Source organism: Mytilus edulis, chromosome 12 (genome assembly GCF_963676685.1).
Source record: "Mytilus edulis chromosome 12, xbMytEdul2.2, whole genome shotgun sequence".
Taxonomy (NCBI): Eukaryota; Metazoa; Mollusca; class Bivalvia; order Mytilida; family Mytilidae; genus Mytilus; species Mytilus edulis.
Genome location: NC_092355.1, coordinates 14,907,094 through 14,919,149, shown reverse-complemented (window position 1 = coordinate 14,919,149; position 12,056 = coordinate 14,907,094). Strand labels below are relative to the sequence as shown.

Below are 12,056 nucleotides of genomic sequence, written 5' to 3'. Positions count from 1 at the left end.
TCAGGAGCCTGTAATTCAGTGGTTGTCGTTTGTTTATGTGTTACATATTTGTTTTTCGTTAATTTTTTTATAGAAATAAGGCATTTAGTTTTCTCTTTGAATTGTTTAACATTGTCATATCGGGGCCTTTTATTATGGAACGACACAGCTGCTGTCTTATGTGGAACTCTGATATTACTTTATGTTGTTTTATTATTACTTAAAGATATTTGTCTTTTCTTAATAGGGTTTTGACATTACGTAGTGATGTTTTGATATAACTTAATATTGAATAGTCATTACTTAATGATATTTCGATATTACACGATATGGTTTCGTATTGACTTGATATAGTTTTGTCATTACTCAATATGGTTTTGTCATTACTCCATGTGGTTTCACCATTATGTAATATGGTTGTGTTATTAGTCAATGTGGTTTTAACATTACTTCATGTGTATGTGACTTAACGTATTGTAGTTGTTTAATTACATAATGTGGTTTTGTTATTTTGTAATGATTTGTCTATTCTTTATATTGTTTTAACATTACGTAATGATGTTTCAAAATTTGACGATTTTACACTACTTAATGTGTTTGTTTCATTATATGATTTGGTCTGGTCATTCTTTGATGAAGTCCTATCATTCTTTAATGTGGTTATCACATTACTTGATGAGGTAAAACCACGTGACCAATTCGGAAAAACCTTGTCTAGGTGTACTGGTTTGAATTACAGTCTTGAAGATCACAGTTTGTTAAGTTACATTTGGCTTTTTGTAAACAGTATCAATCGTGTGAGTCCTGACTTTGTCACTTCATTTTAAACATTTGTTATCATGGATACAGTTTGTTAATTTATTGGAAATTATAACTTATTCATAGAGACTGATTTTACAACAAATTCCTCGAAGAATACTATTAATATCAGGTATAACAGACTCCAAAACATTTTTAAGATTATTGATACATGTATATATGTTACGGTCGAAAATAGATCATATGTAATATATGACAAACCCGCCCTACCACAGATTTATCTGTCTCCTTTGAAAAATAATGTATTAAAATAAAAAAAATGTTCTCCAATGAAAAATTTAAAACACTACATTACCAGAAACATATTTGGCTGAACTTGCGCCCTGTACTCTTAAAGTAACTGGTTTTTTTATCTCAAAGTAAGCGTTACATATTTAAAGAAACACAGTAAATAAACAAAATACATGTGTAACGTCATTCCTGATGTTATAGTTTGTAAGAAAATGACATATCAACAAAATTAAGATAACACTGTTTTAGAAAATGTCGATGAGAATTTTAAAATTTTGATATGTTTATCAAGAAATATCAGCTCTGTTGTGAACGAAATTACGTTGATTTATAATTGTCAGAAACAATAAAATATGAAACTGAATGCCTGTGTTTTTTTTTGTCCCTCTAACTTAAGTTTCATTCAATAGAACTTAAAGTTAACTATTTTTTTAATATTGTATAATTGTTAATTTTAAACCAGAAACAATACAGCCTATATGCATATCATGGATATACACAATTAAGTCATAACAGAACATTTTAATTCAATCAGAGGCATGACTACATAGTATAATCATTAAAAGGGTTATCATGAAATTTTTATATATGTGGCGTATCTCAAATATTTTGTGAAATTACACAATTCCAATACATTGTTTGTTGACCATAACTGAACTTATTTAAAACAGATGCGTTTGTATAATATTACTTTTAATAAACAATTTCTTATATTGTCTTATTTTGGACCTTTTAAAATGAAACGTAACTCATCTGAAATATCACCATGATTACATAACATGCATAATCTTTCATTTCTTGCTCTTTTTATGAATCTTCTATATTCAACATTTAATTTGTATGAACAGTGTATTAAATTATGGCACTTATTCTAATGCTTTTTTGATACTTAATGTGAACTTACTTAGTGTTTTATGTCATCTCTCTATTTTTTTAAAGTATACCAGCTTTGGTAAGTATAAATGTTCACTCTTGTTCTCGTGCTAGCTATTAACAACACAATTATTTATTTTGACTTTAAGGACAAAAAGAGACCTTATCGAAACATTTAAGTAAGTGAATCCATCTTCCAAATTAGCGTAGATATGTGTACACACGTTTCATTTCAGATAAAGCTATGACAAACCTATTACTCTACATATAACTGAAGTTTGCTGAGTGTTATTATATGATAAAATTTAACGTAATGTTTGCAACTTGTTTACTGTCACAAATTTAGCTTTCATTTAGCACGGTTAGTAAGAAAACAGATATGTCCTACTGCAAATAAAACACTGACGTCGACAAGTGTCAACAGTCATACTGTTTTTCCAACTCTGATACATAAGCTGCATCCATCCTGTTAGTAGAATTGCCTAAATAGATAAATCGAACAATAAATAATGGGTGTTTCCGTTAACGATTTGATGACAGTACGACGATTACTATGACCTTTGTTTATATACATAGTTTTATCTATTTCAAAACGAGGCCTCGATAAACATTGATACTAGTAGTTACAGTAATCAAGGAAGTCACGCGATCCGTAGCACGACAATAAAGGTATGTTTATATAACTTAAAATTAATATTTTGGGATATAAATGCATGTCATTTACTGTAGAGAGTAGCAACAGTACTGAATGTAATGGAAATTTGTATATGAGGCAGGGACATTTCCGTATGTTCTTTTCCAGGTCGAGATTCGGCATCTTTTATAAGTAGTTTCACATCAGCTGTTCTGTTAAATTCAATTTTTAAAATCTGTTATCTATTTAACGATATTTATTTCAGTATATGAAGCATCAATCCCCTTTTGAACAGGTTCAAATATATAAACGTCTTACTCTAACCACTTCATCTTTTTTTTCAGGATTAACTCCTTTTCATAATAATGCAGTTTATGAAAACACTCCTAGTAGGCATTTATTGTATCTTTCTAAGTACGCATCTGTCTTGGAGTTTAGAAATGATTAAGTGTGACTTCCATTTCCACTTAATTAGTACACAATTTCATTAAGGGGCCAGCTGATGACAGCCTTCATGTGTAGGATTTGCTCGCTGCATTGAAGACCCATTAGTGGCCTTCGGCTGTTGCAAGCTGTTTGACCGGGTTGTTGCCTCTTTGACATACTCAACATTTCATTCTCAATTTTATCACATAAATTGCATGAAACTTCCCTGCAAACAGTATGTGCCTTGTCTCCTTTTTCGGCAAATAAATCATTGTGTGAAAAAAAATATCGTGTTATGTTGGGTTTATCCTACTCATTATTTAATTTTGAAAACATTTCATATCGGTTTGCAAATATTGTTCCCATCTCCAATAATAGCTGTTTATAGGTTTTTCTTTTGAATTTAAAGTTTCTTTTCAAAAATAGTGCGCATGCCAGATGCACAGCTGAGAAAAAAGAATTATAATCTGAATGCTGTGTTTTTAAAGAACCGATTCTCTTTTTTTTTTTTTTTTGCTTTATTAACAGTCACGCCATATAAAACTGTACCGCCATGTTTTCACACTGCACCATGATAAGCAAGTTTCTAGCTTATAAGGGTCAAAAGCTTTAATATCCTATTTTTCTGTATAATTGAAGTAATATTCTGGTTCAATTTTTTACATCATGTTTTGCAAGTTGTTGGTTTCTGTTTTTTTTTTTTTTTTTCTTAATTTTTTTTTTGTTTGATTGGGGGAGGGGGTTATCAGAATAGATTGTTACATTTTAAACCTCAAAATTGTAGTAATGCAAACCTCAGTTCAAAGTTATACAACTAAGAGTTAGGTGTTGGGGATCAAACCCCATATTCTAACAATAAATCATATGCCGTGTGTACTTTATCATAGTCTTTATCCATAAGGTAACATTCCCCAGGCGTATTCCTAGCTCTTTCTTGTCATTTATTGTGAAATATATATATTTATAGATTTAATCATTTTGATAATCCCAAAAACAAGGTATACAATATATTATCAATTGTCACGAAAAAGAACATATATTTTGTCTCTTAAAGACAATAATCCCCAACCCTTCATATTGCAAAATGGAAATACAAGAAGTAAAGCTCATCCCCTCTTTTAACTTTAAATTATCAAAAGTTTGGTTCAGATAAGAATATTAAAAAACATATATGGTGTTATGGTATGGTCCTTTTCTCAGTTTGGACTTCAATTCTTTTTTAAATGTTATAGTATTTTTTTTCTTTGAATATTTATATTATAAAAAGTCGTTAGTTTTTATTATGTTTGACAACACACTTCTTATTGTTAAAGCTGTTCGTCAGGTTTTTGGTTGTCCACTCTGCTGTATGTGTACATGGAAACATTCAAATGTTAATATCGTGTTTATTCTGTATAACCTCTTCATAGTTTGTGGAAGTGATGCCATAAATATAGATTATAACATGGCATTTTTCATATCAGACCTCTTACCTAGGTCAAAATATCAGCTCGAGAGCCGACAGGCTGATAAGGGGTCTGATGTGAAAAATGACATGTTATGTTCTTTTTATCGTATACGTCAGCAGAAGACAATAACTATTTTTAAACTTTGAAAAAATACTTTTGTTGTATTACTTGTATTGCATTTTTTAATTATATATTTTCAAGATTGCTAATAATTTTGTATATCCCACTTTGTTATGTTATTCACTTAAAACGAACTATTGGTTAGTATTCCTCGGAATTGCCGAATGACGTCAAAATACCATGCGATAACATGACAGAAAGGCATGCAATAATCACCGGAAGCAGTTGATAAAACCCCGAAATAGTTGATAACAGAAGTCATATCACAAGGCTAAGGCAATTCTTTAAATTTAATGAATTCTACCTACGGTTTTTTGTGGGTTTTTTTTTCAAAGTTTCTCATCGAAAACAGTGCAAGATGCCTTGCCTTGCAAAAACCGATCCACTTTTTTTCTTCTTTATAATCTTTATGCAAACACCATCCAAAACTTTACAGCCATTACAATAATAAGGGAGCATATAGAGATCCATGTTATTAATTTTACATACTCAACAAATTCATCAGACAAGTCTTTTTTTCTATCTGAGAAGCTCCTATTAAAAGTTCTCCTCATTTAAAACAGAGGTGGAACACTGTTGGTTCACTTTTTGATCTTAAACAAAGGTTAAGTTTAAAATTCGTCAAAAATTTTTTTTTAAAATTAAACAGTAACTGCATAATTGACAAAAAATGAATTTTATGTATGATACTTTATTCATGCATCGATTTACCTGAACAAAGCAACGTTATAGTATTAGATAGGTACGGTTAAAGGTATTTTTATGTTGATGTTGGATACCATGGCGATATCACTGTGTTCATATTCAAGCCTTATTCATGCAAATCATACAAAACCTGGAAAGATTGTATCAAATGAAAACAAGTATGACAGTAAAAAAGTAGCGAACAAATGACATTTAGTCCTGTGTTATCGTCATTCGCTGATGTAGAGATGTGGTTATTAGCTCAAATTAATCCTCAGAAAACCAATAATGTCAGTTAATGAGCATAAAGCTTCTATCATTATCTGATAATTGGTATTTTCCTCTTACTGACATGTATTCTTTTTTTGTAAACACCATCTTTTTTTAACAGAAATATTTTTACAAATTTGTGCATAGACAACTGTTGTTTTAGAGGAACTCATGATTTTTTTAATAGAGATGCCGTGAGTTGTTGAAGAATAATACTGAAATAATAGTTCTAACTAGTTGAACATATATTTCACTAGCAAAATCGAAAGCTTGAAATGCGCCAAAAAATTCTAAGTCAATTCTTAATAAATTTATTCAAAAAGAGACAAAAACCACTAAACTAACCTGAACTTTTTTAACGGAAGTTGAAATCCATGAAGCATGTATAAAAAAAAAGGAATTGTAAGTGCTGGGGTATGATAATTTAGATGATGGAACATTATTATGGCAAAATAAAAATGCCATACTAAGGACATGATTCTTTCTATATTCATGATATTTACGTAGATCAATGCATTGACAACAAAAAATATCACCTTTGCACATAAAGTTTTTCTAAAATTAAACAGGTTAGCTTCTTAAAAAAATAAATCTTAAGCCTTGAACAGTCGATTTTCGTACCCAAGTTTCAACATATTACTTAGGATGCCGGTGGTGTAGTTGTATGCTGATCTAAATGATAGCGGACATATAACGTGTTCAAATCTGACTGCCGGAGGTTGAAAAATTACCTCGTATATTAACTTATCTTTCAATCTTAAGGGCATACGATACAGTTACAGGGGAGGTAATGACGTTGCTAACGTAAAATGTTATTTTCGCGACGTTAAACTGTGACATATCGGAAAAAGATCCATTTGTCGACGGATTTTTATCATTCAAACTGTTTTAATTTGAAAACGAGTACATGGACCCCCATTTTTTAAAACGACATTTTGTTTCATTTTGCAGGGAGATTATGTGGATCAAATTTGATAAAACTGTATATAGTGCATTTTTTTTAATTTTGAAAAATATACAGCAAAAAATGACGTTTTTTTTCTCAATTCTTAACTATTTGATAAATATGAGTTATTTCTGAACATAAAATGTACAAATTTATGCAATATTTATACAACACATAAATTACAAATAATTTATCAAAAAACAGATCGTGTTTAACTTTTAAAACAAAAAAGTTATGTCTTTCTTTCGAAAGGGAAAATACGGCCACAAATCCGAATTTTGAGCAAATATACAAAATTTCGACCTCATTTAACTCAAAAAGTGGCACATGAAGGTATATTTTTTATTACATATTTGATTTAATCGGGTAAAAAATAGCCTCTATGCAAATTTTCATCAACTTGTAAATACGGGATCAAAACTGTATCGTATGCCCTTAAAAAGAACTTGGCTGGGTGTAACTTATTATAATTGACTTTTTGTTTATCTTGCAATGTGGTAATCTCTAGCAGGAAATATGTGTGGTTATATTTAATCCAGTCATACCATTATCTTGTGTACGTATCGTTCGAGATAATGATAACACAGTTACAAAAGTAATGTTTCTTTCCAAATATTATAGATGGCACAGGTTTTGGCAGTACCAGGTGATGTTAGACATGGATTTTCCTATATAGGCCAATTCAACCACGACTTCGGTCGAATTACTGGGATAGCAGCTACAATAAGGGGAAACATTTTGTTATGTGACTATGATAAAAAGAACCTGATCTTAGTTGATCCTCTTGGAAATTATTTAAAGAAGCTTGATGTAGACAGTGAACCATATGATGTGGCTATCACCAGTCAAAATATAGGCTTTATTACACAACCGAACTCCAGAACTGTTCTACAAATTGACCCTGACAGAATGGTTTTACTTTTCAAATCAACTTGCATTGATCTAAACACTTCTGTGTTGTGTGTTTCAGCACCTCACAATTGTCTTTATTTTGGCGTGATCAACGATGGATGTGTGTATGCAGGTGGTGTAAATTACAAGAAAATGTAAGTTTGATTTTTTTTTCAAATCTGCATGCAGACCATGCAAACCATACAATATAAAAAAACCATCATATCACATTAACCCATTGACGAGATTCAAGCCACGTCTAATGTTAATCAGTGGTCGTTTGTTGTTGTGTTACTTATTTGTTTTTCGTTCTTTTTTGTACATATATTTGGCAGTTAGTTTTCTCGTTTGAACTGTTTTGGATTTGTCATTTTGGTGTCTTTTTAGCTAAAGACTGAACTCACTCCAACCAAACTGTATCTGATTGATCCTTAGGGAATCTAGGACTAAGTTTGTGTTTTATTTTCTGTTTCGTCAAAAAACATATCTGCCATAACTAAAAATAGAACATAGGGGTAAAATGCTGTTCTTGGCTCATATCTCAAACATAAAAATATTCATTATGTAAAGTTTTATCAGCCATGATATTTTCTGATGAATCTAATAACCAATTATTGGGTTGTTGCCACTACATTAGTAATGTTAAGGAAATGTTGCGGTATTTGGTTATTATATCGAATATTATCAATGATAAAGATAAAATGTTAACTGAAAAAAATGTTCATCGAAGTAAGATAAACAAATAAGTTTATATGACCAAAATGTCAATTGACCTCTTAAGGAGTAGTTGCCCTTGAAAGAAATTTGTCACAATTTGTTCCTCTAGTTTGCTTTCTTTTAAAAATCTTCTCCTTTGAAGCTGCTGAATCAATTTTAGTAAAACTTATGCTGGATGAGTTTCAGAGTATCTAGTTTACATTGTTTTATTTAATTTTCTTGAACGTCTAAAAACATAGCCACTATGGCTAAAATGGAATTTAGGGATAAAATGCAATTTGGTTTGGCTTTTGATGAAAATATGACAGATACATGTACAAAGAATATTTAAATGAAGTTTTAAGGTCACTCAATAGTGTTTATTAAAAGGCAAAAATAAGCATTGATAAAAGATTGAAGCAAAACAGTAAAGGTGATCGATGCAGCAGGCTCTTGAGAGTTTATTGTTATATACTTACCGAAAACTGACAAAACAAAGTAAAATAACAGAACACTTAAACAGTATCACATTTAATTAAGAAATTAAACAAGAAAATGCATATCGCAGACCAATCTGAATTGTACTGTTTAATTTATGGAAATATGCAAATCATGTATAACAAATTTACAAATAAAGAATGATTTTGTGGAATAATTTTTTAAGCTTTTCATGCGAATGCATTGATTTTTAATTAGATAGATAAAAAAGTAAACGGGTGGAATATTCTGTTGACATCTTATTGGAGTTATTGTCCTTACGATTTTTCTTTTCAGTTCCAAAAAATGCATTAAATACTTGTGTACGAACATAAAAAAATAGCTTAATAGTGTGCATGAATCACAAACCAGCAATCAGTAATAGTTTATCATATTTAACATCTCTATAAACATAAATATGTTATGTCCCTTTTGCTAAAGGCTTCCAAAGAAGAGTCGAATTTATTTATTTGTTTTCTTGAGAGAATTTGTTAATTTTTTGTTTTGGGAAAAACCAGAACGAATACTTAATTAATATTTAATGATTTGATTGGTTTTATTTTAAGTTCCAGCAGCATCAATCTCATATCTAATAGTGGACGTGAAATTGGACATGTTGGATCACCTGTTGTAAAGTTCTATACAGCTAACAACATTTACTTATCTTGCATAGGAGGTCAGAATTATATAAAGTATTACAAGTCAGTGCATGAACATGGAAACATTCCAATTATTGCAACAATGGATACACCCACTGACATATGTTCCGACAACTATGACCACATCTATGTCAGTGGACAGGGATCGAATAACATTCACAGACTAGAAGATGTAGAGTCGAAGAAGACAAGTCGTGATAGGGCTAATTATAAAACAGAAAAGGATTGGAAAGTACTAGACATACCATTGGATTCACAACATGGAATCAAGGAACCAGTCGCTGTTTGCTTCAACAAAGACTTCAGTAAACTCTATATTGTCAACGAATGGGGGAAATCAGTGCTGGTTTTTGATGTTATCTGACTATTGAATGTGAATACAATAGGTTTGCGCACATTTAACTATTGACGAGCGGCGTCGGATGGAATTTGAAGTTATTCAAATGCACGTATACACGTATCTCTATAAGGTTTTTATCTGTTTCGGAATATACAAAAAACGAAATAAAAGAAAGATCAGTTTGAACAGTGTTGTAGATTTCCTTTTAACAGCCAAATGATCAAGTGGTTACACATTTTTTTAGAGAGATTTGTTTACACCAAACTAAATGAATAGATGTATTGACATTTATTTGCATAAAGTTGATATTTATCCGACGCAGCTTATATGTTAAATGTTCTTTAAATTGTTGAATTCTTATGTATATCTAAGCAAAATTATATATGTTATACAGTGTGATGGACATATGGCATAAAATTATCCCACTCTCTTTTGTGGAAATGAACGTCTTACAGTTGCCGTCAGGTGCGAAGTTTGAAATCATGTTCAATGCCTTACTGCAAGTTTGAAATAAAGAGCAAAGACAGATCTTTGATTCTGTGCATCTGTTTTTGACACGTGTGTTCTGATTTTTACGTCATTTTATTATGATACGCATTGGTTTTTCTTTTCACAAAATATATACATATTCACAAAGCGCAGGTTGATATTAGGACTGGATGAAATGTGGTGTTGATTATGTTGTATTTTAGTTTAAAATTTATCGGATCATATAGTATGTGTTCTTCTTCGGCACTTCCATTTCTAATTTTTGTATTTTTTTTCTCTCATTAACCGCAATAAGAACCGTGTATTTGATTTATGTTTCATGTTGTGCACTTTATTTAGAGATTTTTCACTTTACAAAAAGAAACCATATAATCTGGAGCGATAGCCTTTCTATTTAAGCATGTTAAATATGGATTCATTTACTCTTTTTTTTAAATCTGCATAACAATAATATCAGTTATTGTTAGAATTCTGCCTAAAACAACTGTAATTCATGGATAGTAAATAGTTTTCATGTAATTGTAAAGATGACTAAACATTGTTAAGTTACTATCTTAATCACCGTTATAGTTTGATTTTTTCAATTTTTCAGGATTTGATTTATATAGAAATAATTAGTAGTGTTTGAAAATGAGACAATGATGTTAATCAACCAATAGAAATCACTTAAATTGTAGGTTCCTGACTTAAGACATGCACTTAAATAATTTTGCGGAGTTAGTTATGTTAGTGATCATTCACTCCCTTCTTTTTCTTCGAAACACAGGACAGTGGTGTATCAGCAAATTATTAGGTACTCGAAAAATCATTTGGAAAGGGCTTAACTCGTCTATCAGATCGGCATGAAACAACAAAATATCCCTTACAAAGTATAAAACATAAAGCACATACACTGTCCATCAAGGAGTACTGCAGTTACTGAAAACCAATTCAAAGCCAACACACGTTTGTCATTAACTAGATTTACTAGCTGTATACAGCTTTCTCAGATTATTAAAAAGGCAGTTTACAATCGATCGATCTAGTTCTTTGCATAAATCTGTAATTTTGGAGACAGTTTTGTAGTTAATGAGAAAGACTATTTTTGATAATTTGTTTTTATCATTATTGTACAATTAACATTTTTGCAAAGCATATAGAAATATTCTATCTGATGAAATATAAACCGATGATAAATCTAAGGACCCATCTACGTCCGTGGGGAAGGATCAAGCAATATGCATAGACTGACATAGTACACGAAAATGTCGAAGGTTTTACGAAAAATGGAAACTTATTGGAAAGTATTAGACATACCATTGGACTTACATCATGGAATCAAGGAACATGTCGCCTTGTACTTCAATCAAGACTATAGTAAATTGTATAATGTTAACGAATGGAGGTAATCATTTCTGGTTTTATAACGTATTTGATAATTTAATACAAATAAAATGTTTTCTTCAATATAATACTATTCCGTGTATATATCAATTGGCTTTTTGTAAATAATGCTTTGAATTAATAAAATATATATCGTTAGGAAAGTACGCACAAAACTATATGTTTAATATATATACTATTCTTATTTGCTGTGTGATATATCTATCAAATAAAATCTCTTACACTGGTGGAAAGGTTTGTCTTCAATCAGCAATGAGCTGAGAGATACTGGTTCATGTTTTTAGCCACACTTATGAGTTTGAATTGAAGAGAATGAAAAAATGTTCTCATGGTATTGCTTTTTTCATGTGAAAATTGATTTTGTGTAATGAACACTATTAACATAATATAAATCTTTTCAAAGCGCAAATAGACAAAATATTGCTACTACTGTTGTCAATTGTCGTTATCAAGTTCATTTGAACTTTTTGTCAGATTTTCGGAATCCTCGGGTTAAACCATTTGAATACCTTAAACAGTTTTGCCCTTTTAGTTCCTGTTACGAAATAATGTTACATGCATGCGATGTTGTTCATGTTGCCTTTTTGGTCCTTAATGAATAGTCCTTCAAACGTGTTCCTCTTTTGGAATTGTGGTGAGATGTTTGAATGTTTCTTTCACTACAAACCAGTACAAGTCTGAAATGGCCTAT

At 30.7% G+C, this 12,056-nt stretch overlaps 1 protein-coding gene across 1 annotated transcript; it reads left to right on the top strand.

Moving 5' to 3' along the window:
* Positions 1 to 2,107: 2,107 nt before the first annotated feature.
* On the top strand, positions 2,108 to 9,675 carry LOC139497272 (uncharacterized). The gene is made up of 3 exons (XM_071285453.1): positions 2,108 to 2,571; positions 7,052 to 7,476; positions 9,061 to 9,675. The coding sequence occupies exons 2-3, from the start codon at positions 7,052 to 7,054 to the stop codon at positions 9,515 to 9,517; spliced, it is 882 nt and encodes a 293-aa protein (XP_071141554.1). The 5' UTR covers positions 2,108 to 2,571; the 3' UTR covers positions 9,518 to 9,675.
* Positions 9,676 to 12,056: the final 2,381 nt, after the last annotated feature.